This window comes from Lissotriton helveticus, chromosome 3_1, assembly GCF_964261635.1.
Source record: "Lissotriton helveticus chromosome 3_1, aLisHel1.1, whole genome shotgun sequence".
Classification (NCBI taxonomy): domain Eukaryota; kingdom Metazoa; phylum Chordata; class Amphibia; order Caudata; family Salamandridae; genus Lissotriton; species Lissotriton helveticus.
Window position 1 is genome coordinate 1,547,579,874 of NC_136061.1, and position 24,889 is coordinate 1,547,604,762.

General features: G+C 43.6%; 1 protein-coding gene across 6 annotated transcripts in view; it reads right to left on the reverse strand.

Moving 5' to 3' along the window:
- Nucleotides 1-24,889, reverse strand: part of CEP164 (centrosomal protein 164) — a 385,375-nt gene that overhangs the window by 271,755 nt on the left and 88,731 nt on the right. For 4 of the 6 annotated variants that reach the window (XM_078682276.1, XM_078682274.1, XM_078682275.1 and 1 more), the window contains exons 3-5: nucleotides 23,843-23,954; nucleotides 9,547-9,778; nucleotides 88-2,211 (exon numbers count right to left, since the gene is read on the reverse strand). In XM_078682276.1, coding sequence (XP_078538402.1) covers nucleotides 88-2,211; nucleotides 9,547-9,778; nucleotides 23,843-23,954 — 2,468 coding nt within the window. The remainder of the gene's footprint in view (nucleotides 1-87; nucleotides 2,212-9,546; nucleotides 9,779-23,842; nucleotides 23,955-24,889) is intronic. The other 2 variants (XM_078682279.1, XM_078682278.1) reach the window with 1 other exon arrangement.

Below are 24,889 nucleotides of genomic sequence, written 5' to 3' on the forward strand. Positions count from 1 at the left end.
CATACCCTTGCTCCTGCACTCTCAGCTCTCACTTGCACTCACTCTTCCCTGCTCTCCCTGCCTCCTCCCACTTCAGTTCCTGCCTACCTTACTGCTGATGGCTTGGTCTAGGCTGCTCCTGCATTTCTCGCTCTTCCTGTCAATCTCAATCTCCTCTCCTCCCTGTAGATTGCTGGGACTAGATCCTTCTTGGTGCTCTGGGGAAACATGGTGAGGAGCTGAGGGATCTGCCTGTTCTGACTCTCCTAGTGTTGATAAGCCTCCATCGACGTTCTGGGCTTCTTCTAGCTGACGGCAGAGGGGGCTTGGTTTCCCAAGCATGTGGCCTGGATGGGTTGCTTCCTGGGTAGGGGTCTGCAGGCAGGACTCTTGCACCTGAGCCTCAGTCTGCAGTCCCCTATTCTCGCCCCCCACCGCTCTCGAGAGCTTCACCATCTTGAGTATGTGCTGGTAGTACTTCTGGTCCTCAGAGTAGCCCTCGCTACTCAACCCTTCCTCAGCTGAGTTTGGGGGCTGCTGGGGCTGGGCCTCCACCAACGAGTGGGTAGCTGCGGAGTCGGGCTTAGGGGAGAGATCTTCCTCGTGTTCCAGGCTACACCAGCTCTGCGGATCCCAGGAGAAGTTGTCCACTTCACCCAAAACGCAAGATTGCAGGTGGTCACACCGACTACTCTCCATGCTGTGCCCTTCACCTTCATGATCACTATCAAAAGCGTTCTTATCTTCTGCAGGTTTTGGGGAAGAAAGGCTGCCCTCAGCCAGGTGAAAGGGTAAGTAGCCAATATTGGAATGAACCCGTTTTGCTTTAGGAAGGAGAGATCTTGCACATATTTCACTAGAACCTGGAGGCTGCCGTCCTTTATGTGAAAAATGGGGAACGTTCGCAACACTTGTGCGGGGTGTGGCAAACAGATATGCCTCAACATCTTTTGATTTCAATGGCCCCAGATCAGGATTTTCTGTGGGATCAACAAAACTATTCCAAATTCTCTGCTGACAACCTGGCTCCAATAAGCCTGCATTTTCTGTGCCTACGAACTGATCATTTCCAACATGCTCTGGAGAAAGAACACAGGCCCAAACAGGGACTACTGGCTGCTGCAAAAGCTCTTGAGGTGTGCAGTGTGCTCCTTGTCTGCTGAGATTAGCAATGGTGCCTTTATACTGCTGTTGAGGAGCTTCCTGGTTTTCCATGGCGTTTATGAGGTCAGGCTGGTCATCACACAGTCCTGTCGATTGTTTTGGCTCTACCCACACTGTGCAATGAGCCTCCCCTTCGCCCTCTAGGTCACGGCTCTTGCATACCTTCAGGGCCTGGAGGTTGGAAGTCTGGTCTTCCAGCTTCCGCTTCCTAGTGCCCTCTAATGCTTGGCTGGAGATGCTAAGCTCTGCTGTCTTATTGAGACACTCACTGTCTCCCCCCAAATCCAGTTCCTCCTCAATACTGGCCCCCATAGCCATCTTTTGACATGCCTGGGTATAAAACATGTTTTCAGAAGGAGAGCATTCTTCCAATGGTGTCAGTTTGAATCGTGGGGGCAAGTAGTTGGAGCCACTTGCCATTTGCAATGAGAAGGTCTCTGGTAACTTTTTTACCAATAATGCACTCCCCAACAGGTTAGAGGGGCAAATAAGCTTTTTGTCAACCATGTCAGAGAAGGGGCCTCCAAGAGGAGTAGGCACACCTTCCTTTTTTACATTGTCCATAGAAAAGGTCCCTTCATCTAGGATGTTAGTGGATGAAAGAGTTCTTCGGAGTTCAGTGCTAGCTGAGAGATGCTTCAGTGGCTGATTCGCTAACATAGCACTTGCCCCATTTTCTGCCTCAGAATCAGTGTACCTAGGCTCCGACATATCTTCGGTTTCTGTAGTGAAGTCTAGACCTAGTTGCCTGTTGGGGTCTTTCATGTTAATGGGAGAAGGGTGTCCCAAAATCTTTTCAATATCTGACAGAACATGTGGATTACGGCCGCTTTGGTGGGGATGCAGTGGCAGCAGTCTACCTAGGGGGACTGGGGCAAGCGGCCTAAGGGGGCTGCGCATCTCTGTCGGCGTGTCAAGGCAATTCTTCTTACTTTCTTTCAAGAGTTTCTCGCACAAATTTGGTCTCTGAAGATCTACACTGAGAATGGTGGACTCGGAGGTTATGAACTGAGATGTTCCTTGAAAGCTGCTTGGTGATCGCAGAAGGCCCTGGTCTGGTTGCCACTCCTAAACAAATAACGAACACTTTGAGCTATTAACATCAACAGCAAGTTTTTTTTCAAGAGTAACAATAATGCTTAGAAAAGAAACAAACTGACTCAGTTGCACCACAAATCTCTAACTATAACCCTTTATTGTGAGGATAGCCAATTAGCAGGGATAAGAATGGATATTAGGGGCTAAACAACGCTTAGGAACATTGGGCTCTCTCCTAATAAATAGAAAATTACTTGGCTTTGGTAATGATCTTTCTGTTGGATACTCGGTCTAACCACTGACTCCTCACCTTGAGACTATTTCCCAGATGACAGACTGGATTCAGTAACTTTTCAACTTTTCAAGCAGTACTCCTGCCCGCAGGTAAATAGCATTGTGCTCTTTCGCACCAATATCATTCAGCTAGTTGCTTGCTAGTCTGTCTGCACCCCACAGACACAGAAGCCATCAGCAGTTTGACATGACCAGTGTACAGATCTCTATCCTGGGACCTGTTTAGATGGAAAAAGAATCCAGTTCACAGAACAAGCAGGTTGGAAGGTTGACGAGGAACCTGCGGTTAGATAAAGTATCCACCTGAGACATCAATACCAAAGGTAAGTTGTTCTTCTGATGAATATTTCTAACCACAGATTACTCGCCTTGTGAATAGATATCATAGCATCGCTCTCATGGTGGGTCTGTGAACAGGCTCAGATCAAAATTTCCTGCATGACAGAGTGAGCAAAATGCCCCTTTCAGATGACTGGACGTTGGAGGCAGTAGAGCTTCATGAACACGTGTACCATGCCCACGTAACCTAACAAATGTCCAGGACAAGCCCTTCACATGTAATGGGCCAATTTCTCAGATACCACACTAATCTACAAATGTGTGTCAATGACTAGAGTACACTGGTTTTGTGGAAGGAGGCCTCACTGCCAAGATGGCTTCAACAACCTCAGGGTGAGGAGAGAGGGGTATGGGGCTGAAGGAAGTCAGCTGCTGCAGCTCAAACTCCAAGTATGGAGATGCACGTTATGCAGGCTCGAGTGCAGTACCACGTCCTGTTGCTGCAACGGAAGATCCTCCTGAAGCACCAGCTTGATTGGAGGACAGATGCTCATGCCCAGGAGATCCATATTCCACACTCTTTTGGCCCTGTCAGATACCACTCGGATGACTTGGGCCTGGTCATTTGAGATCTTGATTCTGAACTCATGGCAGTGACGCAAAGGCTTATTACAGCAGTCCCTAGCATACTATAGATGAAAGGATTCTCCATGAGAGAGCTGCTTTGGAAACAATTTCATGCTGACATTGCACTCAGCGGTGGTAAAAAAGATCAGGCTATAGTTCTCCCAAATGTTGGAAGATGCCCAGTGCTATTTCTGAATACAACTGCCATTTGTGATCCACTTAATGTCAGCAGCTGAGCTGGACTTTCCTGCCATTTAAAGATCCTGCCAGATGGTTTGCTACCAGAAAAAGTTCCTTGGCGATTTGGCCACTTCCAGAGGCAGAGCTTTCTGAGACGGGGCCGAAGAAACCACCCGCCTTGCTTGCTGCAGTCTCAAATGGCAGTGGTCTGCCATTTGAGGTCCCATTGCAGAGCCCGCATATGCCACCTGTTATCTTTGGCCAGCAAGATGTAGGAGGCCAACAATCCCGGGAGCCTCATCAGAACTGAAATCCAGGACTAAGACATAGAAATCAGGTTAATAGCCTGAATGTCCTGGACTGTCTGCTCCATGGGAAAGGCACAGAACTATACAGTATCCTATTTAGCTTCAATGAACAGGAGTTTCTGTGAGGGAGTCAGATGTGAATCCGGCACATTGATAGATGAGCCTAAGGATGCTGCAAGGTTTATCATCATCTGGAAACGGTTGACAATTGTCTGGGGCAAGCCCTCCTTCAAAAGCCAGTTTTTGGGGTAGGAGACGACTGGTAACCACATCCTCTGAACGTGTGCTGCGACTACAGCCATTACTTTCATGAACACCTGAGGGGCACTTGTGAGACTAAAAGGGAGCACTTTGAACTAAAACATCCTTATGGCCCACCGTGAACCACAGCTAATGACTGTGGGCTTGCAACAAGGGGATTCAGAAATAAGCGTCCTGCAATTCCAACACCACCCTCAAGTCTCCAGGGTTTAGGGTAGACAGGACCTCAGCTAGTGTGAAGATTATGAATTTGTCCTTTCAAACAAAGGCATAAGGAGGGTGAAGATCCACAATAGGACAAATGCTTTTATCCTTCATCAGCACAAGGAAGTAGCTGTTCCCACTTTTGAGGCCAGAAACCTCTCTACGGCCCCTGTCGCCAAAAGGACCAGCACTTTCTGCTGCAGGACAAACAAGTTGTCTTCTGTCAGCCACCCCGATTCTGGTGAAAGGTGCGGCGGTGTAGAAAGAAATGGGAGAGCATAGCATGGAAAGACAATTTGGAGGACCACTTGTCTGAGTTAATGGCCTGTCACCCCTTTAGAGGAAACACTGGATCCCGACTCGGAGAAGGTGGCTGTGTGCCTCCAAAGAACAGGATACACACAGTGCTTGCTGTCCTGGGAGGGGTCTCTGAGAACCTCAGCCGTGGCGATGAAAGGGCTAAAAGGCATGTTGAGGGCGGTGAAAGTGGTTGACTAAATGGGAAACCCCAACCATTCCCATGGAGAGTGCGAAATTGCTAGTGGAATTGTCTCGTGGTAGAGTAGAGACCAATGGAAAACTTTGTGGCTATGCTCTCTTCAAACCATTCAAGGACCAAGACCACTATTGCGCTAAAAAGGTGACAGCTATCAAACAGCATGTCCATTATGAACGCCTGGACATTCCCAGAAAAGTCTGTAGAATTTATCCAGGCATTGCGCCAAAGTGACACAATGATGCCCATCATTGGACTTATGTAGTTGATTGTGCCCACATCATAGACTATCACAAATTTCAAAGCATAACGCATGTCTTGAATAGCCTATGTAAGGGATGCCCAAAAGTTGTCTGGAACAGCTGGTAAAATTGCTCACCTGTATCCCAAAATGCATGAGTGCAGGAGCACCCCAGAATTTTCCAAATGTCTCTATTCTTTTAACTTTGCAATCAGGTAGAGTGGAAGGAAAAAAGTACAGATTTACTTTGTGAACGCCTGTACCGCCAAGCTCTCTGACATTAGATGTTGTGTAACAAAGGCTAGGTCGCCAGGTGCAGGACAATGTTGTCAAACGGCCAGCCCATTACCCAACAGACATGAATGTGGTTTCAACCATGTGTTCAAAAGGGTATCCAGTAGGGCCACATTCAATGGTGACAGAGGATCAGTAGGGGCCTGACCTCGTTGAAGTACATCCGTTAACAGAATAATCTTCAGCTCAATAGTAGGTGGCTATACGTCTAGAACTTCTGCCACCCAAGCATAACAAGTGCGAACAAGGAACTTACCTCTGAGGCAGGACCAGAAGGAGACACAAAGCCAGTGTCTAAAGAAGTAATCAGATCACTGGTATCTTGAAGTTCTCCTACCTGTTTTTGTCACTGTCTAAGTCAGTACCAAAAAGATTTGGTAAGATTTGGGCCCTACCACATGGTAATAGCAGAATCTGAAGAATTTCCTGTTGGCTGCGTGCTGGTCAGAACAAGGCATCTTCTTGGTTGAGGTCGCATTGGATTCTACACCAAGTAGGATAGCACACTGGGCTGAACATCCTCCTCTGGCATCGGCATCAATGCAAAGGGAACCAGCATAGGGTATGCTCCCAGAATCGAAGTCGGCACCATAGTTGGCTCTGAATCGGATTAAGTTTAAGGGGGCACAGACTGTCCCCTGGCGGAAGCCAGAATGGAGTTCCCTGCGGTTTCTTGAGGCCTGAAGGTGCAGCAGAGAGAGCCTGTGAGTGCAGAAAATGCACAGCATGACCTCTCTTAAAGCCTCTACTTTCTGCAATATCACCAGCAGACCCTTGAATTTGGGGTGTGTGGAGACCAAACAGATCGGGAGGCACGTTGATGACCTCGTGCCCACTCTGGAGTCCAAGAGTGGCAGAAAGGGGCCAAGGTCTGCTTTGACTTCTACTTTTTATTGTAAGAACCCGAAGATTTGGACCACAATGATGATCTGCTATGGAAACGACTTAGGGAGCAGGAAAGGGACCTTCATTCAGACTTCGACCGGTCGCTGTAGTCTTCAAGTGTTTGGCAAGGTACGTACTGGAATCCCGGTCCAGTATTGCCTTTAGGCTCATCTGGGCATAGTCATCACAGGCCCTGGAGTCATGTTCTGACCCCAGATACCATAAGCATACCTTGTGAGTGTCAGGCACAGACCTCTATTTGCAACAGTGCCTACAAGGTATGAGCCATCATATTAGGAGATAACATTTTCCCTCGCACACTGGTAACTCTTGAATAATATGGTTTTCCGAAAGACCAAAGAGTTCCGGATCCAAATTTAAGGCACGAAAGGAACAGCCATCAGCAAATATGGGTGGAATTACATGCAGCTCCACTCATCATTCCTGGAGCAGAACAATGTTGACGCTGACCTTCACGAGGCAACCTACCGGCGCACAAGAGTACTGCTGAAAAATGTATAGATCCAGTCTAGCACCTAGGAAATATTCACAAGTTGAGGAATCTGCAGTTAGAACTATCCAACAGAATTAATGAATTGCAGAAATGTGCACTGTCGCTAGTTCTGTGGCACAGGTAGTGAAACATGTGAAACTCTAAACCCCTTCCCGCCCCATAGCCTGCTTCCCAGACACAGGAGTCCACTAGGATTGAACAATCATATCTTCTTGGCAAAGCTGGGAAAGCAATGTGCACAAATGTGATTTCACAAGTCATTTTATGGGCAGTCTTACCCAGGAAGCTTTACTGCAATAGATAAACCTGCTGAATTTCCACAACCTGAAAGGAAAACTCACACAGCCCACCAACAAATTCCTCTAAATTAATGTGTGCAATGTCAGAGTCCCAGCTCACAGTGAACCAGACAAGAAGAGTTATTACAAAACGGTGTACGTGGAATTCCCCAAAAACACACTACACACTGCAAAATATGTCTGGATCTATTGATGTCTGTGGCCCCCATCCCAGCTCTTTACTTCAGAAGAGTATCAATTACCTAAAACAGAGTTTTGCTATTGCCACTGTGACGAGGCTACTACCAGTACGTTGTAAAGGATACAACTTTTTCCACCTTTAACACTGCTTCCCCCTTATCTAACAATGTGTCAGCAGCCCTCACTTCTGCTACTCCATGTGGATAGGAAACCAAAAACGGTCTTAAATTGGATTCTCTATTGTAGAATTAGAAGTTGGATAGTTGCTCAGAAGCCACAAGAGCAGAGTTTTAGCTCTTGCAGTAACCCAGAAAAAATGATGCATCTAGCCCACAAATAGATCACTTTTTCACACAGGGTTAAGAAAGAAGAAACCAGAGTACCATCCTGAGAAATGCAACTACTGCTCAAGTGAACAGTGAGCGCCAGGAGCAGAGACTTTAATGAATGCATCTCAGAGACACATGGCCAGGGACCATATTACAGGTATGTCGCGGAATATACACTACATCAGAAATGGAAAAAGGACTGCAATCGAGTTGGGGGGAATTGATGCTTCGGTTTCTCTGTAATGGCAAAATTAATTTTTTTCTACTCTCAGTGGTGGCTGCTGATAAGCAGCCGCCCCACTCTTATCTGTGCAACATAGATTCATGTACAGTAGTAAGGAAATAATCCAGCCCAGGAGGATACCTTAGCTCACACAGTTTTTGTCAGGCAGGTCCGGCATTGGTATAAAGCTGAATTAGGCAACTAAGAAGGAATCTCAGTTGCCTAGCATACAACATGGCTTCTACACGCTACTTTTGTTAGTAGAGACTTGAAAGTAAATTAGACCCACAGACAGTCCGGGATCTCCTATACACCAGAACAGCCTAAGAAGGAGAGGATCTGTAATAGGGAAGGGACACGAACTGAGGCCACAGGAGAAGAGGAATTAACCTGAGCCGGAAGGCGGAGAGGTATTTCTAGGGGGGATACGTCCTCCCAAATCTAGATCCTAATCCAAAAAAGCATCCCACCTAATAAGGAGACAGTCGGGCACTATTCTTAGCTAGTGGGGCACCGTCTGCTCAGACACGGGGAAGGAAGCAATTCCTTTTTGTTAAATAACCCTTGCACATTCTTGTAGGGTCATGCTTCATCATCGGGTTCAACCTGACCCCTAAAGGTCAGGGTAGGCTCAACGATATTCCAGGAAGCACTTAAGAGAAATAGGCCGGGGGGGGTGGGGTTAAAAATTAAAAATCCTCCTCTGACTCCAGGTATCCCTTTATTAGCGGAGTCATAGGGGATATTAAAATTGAAAAAAATGGGGGTCGTAAGGAGGTAATGGTCCTATGACCCTAATGCGAACATGTTTCAGCCCTTTTAATAGGCCCAAGAGGGTCCTGGGCTTTCTTCAGGGCATCACTGGAAACTTGGAGAATAATCTTCAGCAAGAGAAAGACAAAAGAAGGGGCGCTCGCTCGAATACAGACAGCGAGAAACTGGCAACTGACACCAAGAGGGCCCTGAGAAAAAGCAAGTCAGAAAAGAAAAAGGTACCTCAATGCTTGCATTCAAGGCATTTAGCTATTTTAAGAAATGTATTTTAGTTACAAAAACAAATCAAAACTGTGATTATCCATCTTCAGAAAGAAATTGTACACTTTCCTGGGTACAAATAAATGTTGTGTGTTTTGAGAATATTCTATTGTGTCTGGACATTTTTACCCAAGACATTCTACTGTTTCAGAAAGGAATGGGCTGGGGGCCTGGCCATTATGATGCAATCCTAATTAGTCACAATGTAGCCTGAAAACTGTGATCAAATTTAGGAAGGCTAAAGCACATCTTAGCACAACACATAGGTCAGATTATAACAAAGCTGAAGTTTGATAGTTTAAATATACTGTACACTAATATGTCATTGAAACACCCATACGTATTTAAGTTTTCGGACTATACCCGCCCCCACCGCAATCCCTGAACAGAAGCTAATTTTAATGTAGGACCTAAAACCACATAAAATACTCATACAGTTTTATGTACAGTACCAAATGACAGACAATTGAATACACAGCACCAAAGATTTTAAGGGCTGACAAGTAGTGATGTAAGTGGGACACTTAAAACCCTGACAAGAAAGAAAGGAGGAAATTACAGCACTTCAATTAAAACCCCAGCACAGTATAGTTGAAGGAAACTTAAAGGCTGCATCAGTAAAGAGAAGGTTGGTAAACCCTAGAATTGGGCTGCAGTTACAACACATTTTCCCATCTGGATATCGGAGTCCCACATCTATGGTATGAAAAACTCACAGCAATGGGTTTTGGCAGCTCACGGTCACGCTTGTCTTTTTTTTCCTTTTTCTCCTTTTTTTTCTTTTTTTCCTTTTTCTTGGGTGCACCTGTGCCACCACTGGCTCCGTGGGCCTGCAGCTTCTCTCGTTCCTGCACAACCAGATCCCGGTAATGTTCATCGCTTGGATGGTCCCATGTCGACTGGCCCGTGGCAAAGTTAAAGTAGTAGATGTCTCCAGTGGTGTCCTGGCTGGTGATGAGAAATTAAGACAGAATATAGTGAATTTGTGTTGCCCATGAAGCTATGTTTATTTTCAAACGGGAGAGATTTAACACAACTCACAATCAGTACCCAGTCATTTGCATCACAGCCTGTACCTAAGTCACTTGAAGTACCAAACCATGCCTTATCAGAACCAAAGCTTCTAGCTTTTTTTTTATGCCAAAGTTCCCTTGAAACGGAGTGTTTTTCAGGAATAGGAAAACCTCAGAGCCACTGAATACACCTCCAAACATATTGTATCATACACAACAAAATTACTATATAGAGTTAATAAGTTCTTCAAGAATTACTTTGCCACAGAATATGTCTGTAAGATTTACTGTGCTGTATCATTTGCTCACTATTACTGCCACAAAATATGCTCTTTAGGCGTAATGTGCCATAAAATATTGCCATAAAAATACATGCCCTTTAAAATGAATGAAAGTGTCATAAAATCTCAACAAAAAGTGACAACGAATAGGTCGCCAAATATATCCAGCAACATACACAACAGGCAACATTTGAGAGCAAAAGAGATTATGCGTGCCTACACACACAGCCAAGATGACTATTAAAATTCAGACAATATAACAGTACATGGCCATTAAAAACACTTTTGATGAAGATGCCCATTCAAATCAGACCTGCCCGTTATGATAAAGGTGGTGCAGAATATGCCCATGACAACTGTGGCGCAATCCTGTTGGTATTCCCATGACTGAGAAAAAAACCTATTAACTATCAAACTGAGCAGCCAGAGGCATACCTGTCAGTCAGTGGTTGTGACTTACACTGGTTAGCTAGTAAGAGCTCAGCTTGCTCATAAAGTCTCAAAGTAACCACAAGTATTCATTCTCACCATGCAGTATGGAAGGGTTTTTTCAATCCATACACATTTGGAATTGCGGCTACACTGATCACAAGACAAACGCCAAAGATACAGTAGGCAGAGTAATTACCATCTCTAGACATTATAGATATATATGCATATTTTCACACAAAAACTGAATTATGGTTGTGGCTCAAACGTATAAAACCACTAAAATTCGCAAGTTACAATTTGCAACACAAACTACAACTTAAAGCTTTGTGTTGCGAACAACATAACACACACATTTTTAAATGACACAATCCATTAACTCATTTACAACATCACTGCTTGAACCATAATATATGCACCACCCCCTTGTGGTGCGCAGGACATCCCACATGATATCACTGATGACATCATAAGAGACAAACCATGACAGTACTAATGACAAAGTTTGTGTCTGTGTCTGATTTCAAATTTGTGAAATGAATATATGTGTGCACTGTTTCTAGGGGGCGGTGATACATTTTTAAAGAACTTGTTCTGGATACTATGACAACTATGGCTGATGTGACCGGCTTTTCACTTCCGTCGCCCCTCCCCCCCTTCTCAACGCATTTTCCACCAGACAGTCCACCACACCCAGCTACACATGTGTTGCTCACTGATATACTTCCAGGACAGGCACACTTTGCCCTGTATCCACACAGAGATCGATTTTTAGTTCTTCTTGTTCAAGTTATTTTACTTTGTTACTCATAAATGATTTTAATGAAGGAATTGTTCTGTGTAATAATGACAGATTTTCCTTGGGTTCTTATGACCTATGCAACTGTTTGTCAATGTACTATGCTACAGTAAGGTGCGGCAGCACCACTGCCAAAGTGAACTTTCTTGCTAAATGAACGCCATTCAAATTAATGTCATTTTGCAATGTCAATGTTGGATCATATCGTCATGCAGATGCTAATGAGGTTACCTTGTCAAAATCAATAAAAATCATTTACTACAAAAAAAAAACTATTGCTGATGCGCTTTATAAATTGTAAATGAAGATTGCAGTTCTACATTAGTTTTAGAACAGATTTTGGAGAGATATTATTTAAAAATTGAGAAATATAAGAAACAAAGTGTGCTGTTAGGTTGTAGAGGAGTATACTATTCTGCCTGCCATGAAGTGTGCTTCTCTCTTCCTTAATGTCAGTGGTTGCTTATTCTGCTTTCTCATTTGCTTGTCAATTTCTCATTTTAAGTTATGTTGTCCTGTTTAATAATGGAGTAATTGTATTTTAGTGTATACATCTTTTTAAAGGTTTTATTCTATGGTATCATACACATATATAAATATTGAATTTCTGTGTTTTATTATTCGTTTTAGGTCTTCATATATATTTTCCATTCTTTATAATGGAACACTGACAAACAGTTTACAAGTTACTTATAAGTACCTTCTTAAAGTTATACAACTGTATAGATGCATACATTCTAATCTATGTCGAGTGATACAACAATGCACTTTAAGATCCAGAGACGTAGTTAGATACAAACACGCACAGTGATAAGCATTTGTATTGTGCCTCCCCCATAGTACTTAAGTTTCTTTTTTACAATTAGTTTTGGCTAGAGGCTTAATTATTGCCATTTAAAAAAAAATACTTCTGCTGTCTATATGAGTCATATGAGCAACTTATTGGCTGCACGCGTTATGCATTTACCTGTATTTAAATGTTATTTGTGTCCCTGTGTGCATTTGGAATTATATGTTTTTCCATGTCTGAGGTGTACAATGGTGTTCTGTCCCTGTTCAGATAGCAGTTTAATTTGTAATATAATATATATTCTTTGCATATCCCAGTTTTGCTGTGTCAGATTTTGTTTAAATGATTTATAACGTGCTTATCCAGCCGCTTAATTTTTCCCTTGAAGTGTGTTTGCGATTACATTTCTTAGTGTATTATTTTGTTTCTATGACTGAGTAGTAGTGTAAAATTGTGTAATCCGGAGTATTCCTCACACTGTAGCGCTAGGTGAGTCTATGTTGTCTTGCCAATTTCACGAGAGGGATAGAGAAATGGAGAGAATGCCTGTGTCTTTCGCAGGACATATTGTATTGTAGTGTAATTGCATTTATATAGCGCTTACTACCCCAGACGAGGCGTATAAGCGCTTTTTCGGCGAGTAGCATGCCACTCCGGGACCCATAGAGGATTAGTGTTGAATTAGTATAGTGGAACATGCAAGTACATATTAAGTGGTGGATAGGTTAGTCAGTTAATTGGATATGGAATGATAGCAGAAGGATAGAGGAGGACAAAGGTTTGTATGTATATAGCGCTTGTTGACACACGCTATTCAGGAAGCCTACAAAGGATTAGTGGTGAATTAATATGGTGAAATATGAAGTTATTTCAGTGGTGGATATTAGTCAGTTACATGGAGTGAGAAGGTTAGCGGAGGGATAAAGGGGAAGAAAGATTTCCATTCATAGATCATTTGTTACCCCTGATGGGTGTTGAAGCGCTTTTCTGGTGAGTAGCACGCCACTCCGGAACCCATAAAGGATTACTGTTGAAAATTAGTATAGTTAAAAAATATGAAGTAATTGCAGTAGTGGATATGTTATTCAGTTAGAATATTAGTATAGTTTAATATGGAATTTGAGAAGTGAACATGTTGGTCTGTTAATTTCGATTGAAAAGGATAGTGGAGGGATAAAAGATTGAAGGATTTTTGTAAAAAAATGTTTTTTAGTCTTAGCAGTAGGAAGAGGCTTTTGGGTGAGTAAAAATGAGTTTTGGAGGGGATGTCTCAGAGGGAAGAGTTTAGAAAGGTTTGTTTTAGGGTATCAGTATAGTAAAATAGGTGTCAGATGATGCAAAGAGGAGTAGAGTAGGAGAGAGTCTAGAAAGGGTTATTTTGGCAATCATAGTAGTGGTGGTATAGGGTTTGAGATAAATGAGAGAGTGGATGTAGAGGATATATTGATAGATGTATAGGATGAGAGATAAGGTAGTGCATTGGAAGGAGTAGTAGAAGAAGTTTGAGATGAGTCAGAAGGTTGGGCTAGAAGACATATTGAGCGAAGTATAGGCTGAGAAATAGGGTAGTGCATTGGAAATGCTAAATTAGAAGAAAGTGATAAATATATAGATCCATAATTACATTGAAAGTATATAGATACATAAAGGAGGTAAGTATATGTAGATTAAAGATATTGATAGAGGCACAGGATGACAATAGGGCAGTGTATTGGATATGCTTTTTCAGGAGAAAAGTAACAGACACACAGATCCAAGTACATGGAAGGTACATAGGTGCACATTGGAAGTATGTACATGTAGACCAAAGATGATTTTTATTTATTTATTATTTTTTTTTTCTCTCAACAACATCATTTTTTACATGTTTATACAAAGTAATACACAAAGATAGGTACATATCTGTAGTGAAAAAAATGTTTGTATGCAGAGGGATATGCTGTAAATTTCTGTTTGGGTATGGTGCTTATGTGGGGAAGAGCCAAATCTTGAGTAGTTTTCTGAAGATAAGGTGGTTGTCGGTGGACCTTATGTTGGGGGGTTAAGAGTTCCATAGTTTGGCTGCTTGAACAGAGAAGGATGTGCCACCCATGGTTTTTTTCTTGTATGGTGGGATTTTGAGGAGAGATGCTCCTATAGAGCGGAGGTTCCTTTGCTGAATGGGTTTGGTGATTTTATTCCTGATGAAGAGGGGTCCCTTTCCATGTATTGCTTTGTGGGTGATACAAAGCAGCTTGAATGTGGATCTTCTGGCAACCGGTAACCAATGCAGCGCTTTCAAGGCAGGGGAGATGTGGTCTCGCAGTTTGATATGCAAGAGTAGTCTGGCAGTCGAGTTCTGAATCCGTTGTAGTTTTTTCATGGTCGTTAAAGGTGATCCGTGGTAGAGGCTATTGGCGTAATCGAGTTTGAACAGAACGAGGGAGATGGTAGCTTGGACCTTGTGTGGAAATCCCAAATGAGGGAATATTTGTCGCCGTGTTTTTATAGCAGCAAAGCTTGATCTTGCTAGTTTATCCACTTGGGCATTCATCGACAGCTTGGAGTCCATTCCGAGGTTTCTTACTTCTTTCGATACTTTAGGCAGTGATCCCAGTTCATCAGGCTATGCGGCAAGCGGGTTGTAATGTTTCCAATCACCACACGTGAGTATTTCAGTTTTTGAAGCATTCAATTTGAAATGGCTCCAGGTCATCCACTGATCCACGGCTCTGAGACAGCTGAAAATTGGTGATTTTCCAATGTCTTTGGGGCATTCCAGTTGAAGGAGTATTTGCGTGTCATCTGCATAGTTATAGCACGTAAGGTGAAATGTATTGATCAGTATTGGTAATGACTCATGTAGATGTTGAAAAGCATGAGCGAGATAATAGAACCTTGAGGGACTTCTGCTTTTGTGGAGTACGGGTTGGACGAGAAAGGTGGGGTATGGATGACATTTGTTCTGTTTCGAAGGTAGGACGCGATCCAGTCTAGAGCAGTTCCCTCTATGCCGGCTTCATAGAGTCTTTGTTTCAGAGTGTCATGGTTAACCGTGTCAAAGGCAGCTGAGAGGTCCAAGAGAAGTAGCGCAGCAACCCTGTTGCGGTCAACTGTATTCTTTAGGTCATCCCAGATGGCAAGGAGGGCAGATTCAGTGCCTCTTCCCGGACGGAATCCTGTTTGGAAGTCTGAAAGTATGTCATGGTCTTCAATGAATTGTGACATCTGGGCGAATGCTGCTCTTTCTATCAGTTTGCCCAGGAACGGGGTCCCTTTGTAATGGGTCTGTAATTGTCAGGGTTCAGCGGGTCCAAGTGTGTTTTCTTTAGTAAAGGGCTTATGTATGACTTTTTGAGTTCTTCTGGAAATATTCCAGTAGTTAAGGAATCGTTGATAATTTTTCTTACTGGAGTGGCAGCAGAAGTTGTTAAAAGTTTACTTGAGTCTCTATCAGAGTGCAACTTCTTTTTGATGCAAGTTCTAGATTTATTTGTGTGCTGTGTACCTGTTTAAATTATTTTTTAGGTCTCCGCTGTAAACCGCGTATGCGCTTGCTTGAAGAGACATGCTGTATCTAGTTTGTGGGCTTCAGCCCACCCATAGGCTTCCCATTTGCTGGGTCACTCATTGCTCTCTTATTCGTACTCCCCATTTGTCCTTGACATGCATTTGCCATGCCTCTTCCTGTGTTTATCCCTCCCAGAGAGAAGGTACCAAGTACATCACCTCGCCACTATCCCTCCTTTTATGATCAATTTAAGAACTTATTTTCTCTTTGTTTACGAGCAAGTTTAGTAGGAAACAAAGTAAGAGCAGTTTAGAAGCTTGGCTCCAGTTCAAAGGTTCAGCAGGCATATTGTGCTTAATATTGGCCTCTTGTTCACCTAATAACTTTAAATCAGTAGCAGAAAACCCCATACTTAGAACTCAGCCTTTTCTAATCAGAATTCAGAACAAGCATTTACAATGCAATAGGTCTCGCAGCATTAAAGTTTGGGTTATTGGCATTGTGTATGACAATGCGTTGCATAACATTTTTAGAAAACTTTGAATTGGTGAGCAGTGAGAGTGTGTGCAAGAGTATGCTGTTGCTCACAGCTGTTATTATTCACACAGCTGATGATGCACCTCACGCACAGGGCTGATGCAGTTATTATTCACACAGCTCTGATGATGCACCTCAGGCACGGGGTTCACAGCTGTTATTATTCACACAGCTCTGATGATGCACCTCACGCACGGGCTCACAGCTGTTATCCACACAGTCTGATGATGCACCTCACGCACGGGGCTGACGCAGTTATTATTCACACAGCTCTGATGATGCACCTCAGGCACAGGCTCACAGCTGTTATTATTCACACAGCTCTGATGATGCACCTCACGCACGGGCTCACAGCTGTTATTATTCACACAGCTCTGATGATGCACCTCAGGCACGGGGCTGACGCAGTTATTATTCACACAGCTCTGATGATGCACCTCAGGCACGGGCTGACACAGTTATTATTCACACAGCTCTGATGATGCACCTCCGGCACGGGCTCACAGCTATTATTCACACAGCTCTGATGATGCACCTCACGCACGTGAGCCTCTATGTTCTCTGCTGATGTGTGCAAGGTGTGTGCATGGAAGTGAGTGGGGTGAAGGCAGTGTCTTCACATGTTCACATCTAGTAGGAATGACTGGGACTCACCTCAACACTAACCTGTCTACGGATACATATCTGTCATTGATGCTAGCAGGAAAAAATATGAGAGGGCAATATGGCAAGGTGCCAATCCATCCCTCGCATTCCCGCACCTCACAACCACAGACCTCAAGCATGGTACAGGAGGATATCTTGGTACAAGTCTCTGATACTACCTCTTTGCAGAGGTATACTGCAGGTACACTCTATGGGAATATGTCCAATAAGGGAAGAGAAGGCTGACGGGAGCAGAGTCTCTGCATGGAGTTTCACATCTTTGTCCGAATTAACTGTCCCAGGAGACTAGCTGGTGTGGGTCTGTGTGCATAGGTGTTAGCCAGGTAGCAAAAAAAGGAAGAGACCACCTGGGCATACATCTATTGATCATTTAGCAAGGGTCCCCAGGTACAGGCAGGCTCTACAGCAGGATGCCTCTGTAGGAAGTGCAATGGTCATACTACAGACTCTCCCACCACCCCAGGGGGTACACTGACGGGTTCATCTTGGCACTAAGCAGTCTACTCATCTATCTGTGTTAGGAGTCCCAGGATTGGAAAGTGAAGTTCGAAGGTCTGCGTAGGAAGCAGTCCACCTTTGGGTGTGGGGTTGCAAGGGGGCTTACCTTTGCACGAGCCACGATGTGTGTCGCCAGCTTCACTACGGCGAAGTTACCCTTGCCGATGGTCCGCTCCAGCTCAAATATTCGATCCGGGCTAGACCTGGCCCACGGGGTGGGTGTGCCGGGGGAGCTGCCGCCATATCTGTCAGTGCAGGAGGGGGGGGGGTCAGGTGAGGGGGGGTTCCGCGACAGTCACTAGAGCTGCGGTGGCGGCGGCTCGAACACCGGGGGACAGACCATACTTCTGACAAACCTTACTCTAACTCTTTCAAAACACTACATCACAATGCATCCACAGTCTACAAACCAGACACCTCTCCTACCACTTGTTGACCATAACCTAGTCTTTCACACTGTACATCATTCTGCTGCCTTTTGGCTAGGTTTGCGCTATAGAAATACCAGGTACATATGTACGCACTCTAGCCTTGATCCGAGTCTACATCATAAACGTACTCTAACCTTAATGCTGACCCGAACCTCACCTACAGGGACCATACTGCGAGGTTACCCAACTTTATTAACCCTTCATCAAATCCTAAACCTGATCTCATCCATTATCCTGACCCAACATAATCCACCCTTTAGATTATCATAACCTTAACCATGACACTACCCTCCCCCCTATTTTCACAGTAACATCACCCAAATCCTTATTCTGGACCAATTATTACTCAGACCTTATATGTTAATAGATGTTTATCTCAACACTAACCAGAACCAAGCCTTTGTCCTTATCATACTCCCAAACATGAACCTTTATTCTTAATTCCCTTCCCTAAACAAAAACGATCTTGCCCAGTACCCTAAGGCTATCTTTCATTCAAACGGTTAACCCAACTAGGAACCCTATCTCTGAACCGGACTACTTCCATATCTATAATCTTCACCATATCCCTTCTTTATAACCCAAATTTTGTTCAAATTTAATATTCTTATTTGAATTTCTTTTATTTGGTTTGTAATTAAATGTTTAATGAAATGGCGGTCTGTAATGTTATGAGAGAGGTTCTCGGAGCCAACGTCTCAGAAGTGTGGAACTCCTGTTTATGTTGGATTAGTTGTCTGTTGCCATTTTAAAGCATGTTCAATAAGTGCCCATAACTTAAACCTTCGCTGCCGCCAATGAGAGTGAAGCTAATGTCACCAAACAGAATGAAGCATACAGGGCTAGCTGCAGAGAGCCAGAGATGTGCACTGCATCGTGGGGTATGTGAACGATACTGAGATGGCATTAGTCTTCAAGTATGGAGGCAGAATGAACGCAAAGCGAGTGCAAACGGACAAAGTTTCAATCTCTATATTAAAACTGTGTTGCAGGAAAATAAAAAACACACACAGTGAGTGCACGCATGGAATCTTTTTTGCAACCAAGGCCCCATGTTCCAAGTGCCTTCAGGCTCTGTGCTGCTCCTGCTAGCATCAACAAAGACTCCGGAGCAGAAGGACATCTTGGTTCTAAATATTAAGCAAGTCCCATCCCATTCCACTCATTTAACACTGAATTTAAGCCCATTTCTAGTTCTGAAAGGCCACAATACTGGCACGAAAAAGGTATATAGAATTATCATAAGTGGCAACCTTTACAGTTTTTATCCTCGAAAAATTATATGATTATAACTACCCTAGTACATAGATGTACTTTCCTTGACTTCAAATGCAGTATATTAGAGACTTTATATGTTTTTTCCTGGTCCAGAAAATCCGATGGATCTGTTTCGACAACTTATTCTCCGATGTACATACACCATTCCAAGAAGTAACAGACATTACAACAGTCCAAATCACAAAAGGCTATATAAACATTGTCAATTAGGAAAAAACCTATAAGTCAGGGGCCTGAAAGCCTGAAATCCATTGCCTCAAACATGAGCTTAAAGAACTCATGTTTTCTCTAGGAAGCAGCTCAAGACTATTAATAATTAAACAATTAAATCTATAAAGACAATTGGTTTTCCTTAATGGTTCCACGTTCGACATGTTTTCGTAAACAATTGATCATCCGTCTCTTTGTAAATGTTCTCAATATACATGTATAAGGAATTCATGCTTTTGATTTCTATGTGAATGCAACTAAAAAATGATATCAATGTAAAAAAATGTTTTGGGGATTTCAACAATTACCTGTAAAGATTTACATTTACAAGTATATTTGCTATTCGTGTGATTCGTTTTTGATATAGGGTGGTTAAATTGTATTCAATGACCTAGAGGGTCACTTTGTGACCATTTGTGGATAGTGCGAAGTGTTGCGACCGTCTTGGTAGCATTTTTCCACTTTTGTCTATTGACCCCTGTTAGACAGCGAGGGTTACACTGCTGCACCAATTGTGTTAAGATTGTTTATTTGTTATCAATATTTGATTACCTTTTGAGTACCTTTAATTGGTGTGCGCTTCCAACCCCACTTCTTTTATCTGTAGAGTGCCATCAGACATTGAATTGGGCATCTGCCAAGAACTTTGATGCATGGTACTGTCTTCAGAAGACATGCTGCCCCTTCAGGGTCACCATTTAGAAATTTGATTAGCAAAACTTATATACATCTACAAATAAAATATAACAATTGTTCCTCCATATCTATACTGAGTGTCTTTAAAATTTCGAAAATATTATACCCTCTTAAATGATATGTTGACCACAGATTAACGAGACGACAGTTTATGACCACCTAACATCAACTATTCTATACTTATTTGCACCACTAGGGTCAAGAGGTCAGTAGGCTCTAAATTTGGATGTAGATCTGCAAATGCCGATTACTCTTGGTAAAAGAGCCAGGATATTTTAATCACAGCAATTGATCAAACGGTATACAGAGCCTAGCTGAACCCTTTTATGTATTTGTCCTGGTTTTAAGAGAATACTCCAACATATGTAATCCCTGACCCAAACAGAGCGCATACCATCAACACAGTAGTACAAAACATAGTAAGGCAACGACTTAAGAGCGCCTGCCAGACTATCTTTATGGCTGGTCTAGTTACCTAAACTATTCTGATGGATTATTGTATTCTTATCATAGGCATCGCAAACCAATCAACATAAGCCTGTCCGCCACCTGAGAAATGAAATGGCAAAACGTCTCAAAGAATATTTTCGATCAGAAAGCATAAAAAAATAAATGACACCCTTTAACCAATTAAAAAGCAGCAACATTTTACTGTCAAGCACAACTTGATACCACATTCTATATTTGGAGATACAATATCCAAATGAGCAATATTGACATTTGTGACAACCACAACACCCAGGGGTCAAATGTTTATTCTGGGGGCATCGGTCAAGATAAGAAACCAGATGCAGCAACTATTTCTATTTGGTTATCAGTTTATTGCTTTTTAAATCTCCTCTTAACTTTCATTCTATTTTAATAACTCACGTTTCAGTATATAAACGGTTTTACATTAGCTTGGTCCAGACGTGAGTATTCACTTTCTTGGACATTACCAAATATGAACATTCTGACTAGTGTGCTTTCAAAGCAAGCGTGTCAGATATTAAATTGGTTTCGCTCTAACTTGAGAGTTTTATTTTAGTACAACCCCCTCCCCCCACCTCCATGACATCAGGTTTCGATTTATCCTGCTGGAGACATTTCTAATTACACTTAAGTATGCAAAATGCAGGAGAAGCCTTGTGTCTTGTAGAGCCCAAGACAAGACTTGAATAGTAGGAGCTGCAAAAGAGAAAAGCGTGTTGGGGTAGGAGCAGAACATGCCATTTTTTCAGACCCCCAGATACAATGAAAAGGAGGCAAAAAGTAAATTAATTCCAGAAGTGCTACAGTGGGAAAGTTGGAGATGGAGCATAGGTGCAAGCTAATCTGCTACAAACAGCAACATTAAGAAAGGAATATTTGAAGTGTTTACTGTAACACCGCCTTTTACAGAAAATCAGTCAATGTTCATACAATTTTGCATCTGTAATGGTGAAAAGTAAAATGGAAGATGCTCGTAAGAGGTCATATCTACAAGAATGCGTTTAATTAACCATGTCACCCCACAGCATTGATCGCGTGCAGGATGGCGAAAGCGCGTCTCGTCCCTGCGTTTCATGCACGTTCTGTTACCTGCATACCCGGCGCCCCAGGGTCCACGCCAGTGTCCAGCACAGCAATAACCATCCCGCGGCCGTCGTACTCTGGGAATCGGGCGAGGAAGCCGGCGGCACCCGTCTCCTTCTTGAGCAGTAGTCCATGGAGCGGGAAGGGCTCCTCGGCCACCGGGGAGGCCATGGTGACGATACAACGGGGCTTCTTGGAGCTGCTGCTTGCACCGGGGGAGGAGCAGGAGGGAGGCGACCGGTGCAATGTGCAGCCGGTGGCAGGAGAGACCCAGAGGAGCGGATGGGCGGCCATAGACCTCTCGTGACGCCCATGTGCTATCCTGACCACCAATCGGAGAACGGCTGAGGGAGAGGCGGAAGCGTGGGTGCTTCTGCGGGCGCATGGATATAGTCGGATTCCGACACGCGCGACTCAATCCGAAGGCGCGCGTCTGAACCTGCCTCTGCCATTGACAATGCTGCGCGCGTGGCCAGCTCTTGTCTCCACTCCTTGTCGGGTCTTGTCGGCTGAGCCGACAGCTATAGTTCTCTTGCGAGAACGCGCTTTGCGCGTTTCTAGCCGAGACCTAAAAATGGCAGTTGCTCTCTGCCTAACCTCACTAACGGCAACCAATCAAGATCCTAGGACTCTAAAACACTATTTATTTTCCTCTTCAAACTACATATTCTTCCAGAATACTTCAGATTCTGCCCAGTCCTTCGTTGTGTTGCACTTAGGTAACAGCATCATGGTTTGCATTTGGATTGTAGGCACAGCTTTTATTTTTTGGGGCTCACGAGTATGCCAAACATTGCGGCATTGACAATGGATCTAAGAATTCCCAAAGTGGGCATTACTTGGATTGGCCACAGAAGGATGATATGGAATCAGCTGCTCCCTGTGAGGGGAAAGTATTTCAAATTAAGCACCCTGATGTCATGATTGTGCACTACAGTGGAAACGATTTGGCACACTCTCAGGAGTAGTAGCCCTGTCAATTCAAATGAAAAAAAACCTTGGGAGAGTTGCTGAATGTCTTCTCTCACCACACATTTGCCTGTTCTAATATGTGAAAGGCAAACGTGGCAATGGTCCAACAAATTTTGCCCAAACATTGGGAAATCCTGAAAACAGATCTATTAAATACCCATTTCATCCATTTTTCATGGGTGGCTACTACAAGAGTACCGTGGTACCAATTGTTAACCAAAAATAACAACCCCAGACCCTGCCCCCTTCCCCCCAGACCCCCAAGGAGAGGGGGTGAGGGGTAGGGAGGGCAGAAGCAGCACTGGGGCAGTGTCAGTACAAGGTAGCAGGGAGGGAATGGACGGGGGCACCCACGTACAGTGAGTGGGCAGCAGCAGAGAGCAGTAGCACCACAAGGGCAGTGGCAGCACAACAAAACAAGTTTGGCCAGGGTTAGGGGAACACACACACAGACAACAAGGGGGGCAGGGGCAACAGATAGCTATGGCAGCATGGATTTGTCCTTCAGCTGTACAAAGCATGGGGTTGGCCATAGGGGTTGGCCTGCAGCTAGGCCCTGTGCCTAACTCCCCTGCTATGCGGAGCCTTCAGCTGGACAGGGGCACACTCACGGACGTGTAGGGGGTGCTTACTGATGGTTGCATATTCCAGCAGTACCATGGAGGTGAAGCTTGTGTGGTGGAACTGTGGTACCTCACAGAAGGCTCTGAACTGGGTCTCGTAGGAAGACAGAGCTAGCTGCGGCACAAAATAGATTTTTTTGTGGCATAGTGGAAGTCCGTGTGGTCCCCATCATAACTGCCAGGGGTCACAGTATCCCAACCCAGCCCCCTTATATGATTTTGAAAAACAACTTCAGGATACGCAAACAGCCAACATTTTCATTGACACATTACCTATTTTGAAGCAATTGTTAAAGTTAACAAATCACAATTATTTATAAAAAAAAAACAGGGCCTAAAACGCAAACATTCATTAGATTTCAGGATGAGAGACTTGAACGCTAGAAAAAGGATGGACACAATCACTTAATGCTCTTAGTCGCACACAACACGAAAAAGAAAATTAGCAAAAACAGTATGTTTTATCAGTAAAAGATATCGCTATTTACAAAGCAATAAAGTAACAATGTGCTCTACAGATGGCCTACAGGATAGGAAAATGGATAGATTAGGGTGGGAATGGAAGGAAAGCCCAAACAGCGGAAACAGCACAAACAATTGACAATAATTCTTATTGGGAACATCACAACAATCAATCAAGAGAAAGACGAGAACATGATTATCATGTTGAAGATTTTAAAGAGTATTTTGCAAGGCAATATTCTGTTTTTCATTTCACTGCCTACAAGTTTGAAGGCATACTCACCAAGGTTTCCACTCTGCGGGTAAGGGGGCCACAATACCCTCTCTGGCCAGCCACATGAGCTCAGGTTCATTGTCGGGATCCAGGCCAATCTCTCGTGCATACTCTTGGATCTCTGTGGGGATAAATAAAAGTGAAGGGAAAAGTGTTATTGTCTTTATCTCATTCATGTATCAGCATTAGGTAAGCAGAAGGATGCTCCAATAGCCATCAAAGGGTGACCAAAGAATGGTGCCTCCTGAAAGCTTTGACAGATCAAGCCACACATCAGGCATAGTCTGAAACGTAAAATGAACGGCTGTGTACCTCAAACACCAGCCTCTGTGAAACCACACCACCCCTTGATATCCCTGAAAACTCATCTCATTGCCAGATAACCTTGTAGCTGGGACACTTCTTAATACTCCAAGAGCATCACAAGGGTCTTCTGTGTATTTTCCAACACAATAAATGTGGAAGGGACAACAATATCACCCACCCCAGTGTATCACTGGACGACCCCAATATTAAAAAAATAGCTCTTAGACAGGTGACATTTGTGGGCCTCTTCAATACAATACCCCTTTCTATGGAAAATTACCTAAAAAGGCGTTGGTGAGCAGGATGCATTTGAACTTAGTCCAATAAATGTTTCTTAAAAAACTGCAGAAGCATACAGTTCGAAGGATAGTTGATGAGAGTAAGCCACAGTACCAAATAAATCAAATAATGTCAGTCAAAACCCTTAACCGTAAAAAAGTCATAAGCAGTGGCAAACCCAATATGTCTGGTTTATCACTGAAAATCCCTGGGCACTTTAAATCAGTGGTCAGTCAACTATCTGTGCATGCACTCAGTCAGTCAGTATATATCCATGCACTCAGTCACTCATCCTTGTACTTATAAATCTGTTTATCCACCCAATGCCTCGGTCTTACATTCACCCACTTCCTTATCCGCAATACTGAACACACAAAACTCACCAATCAATGAAAAGGCGCTTGCAGTTACCAGAACAACTGGATTTGCAACTAGTTTGTGGAAGGTGTTCGTTCTTCATAAGTGTATGAC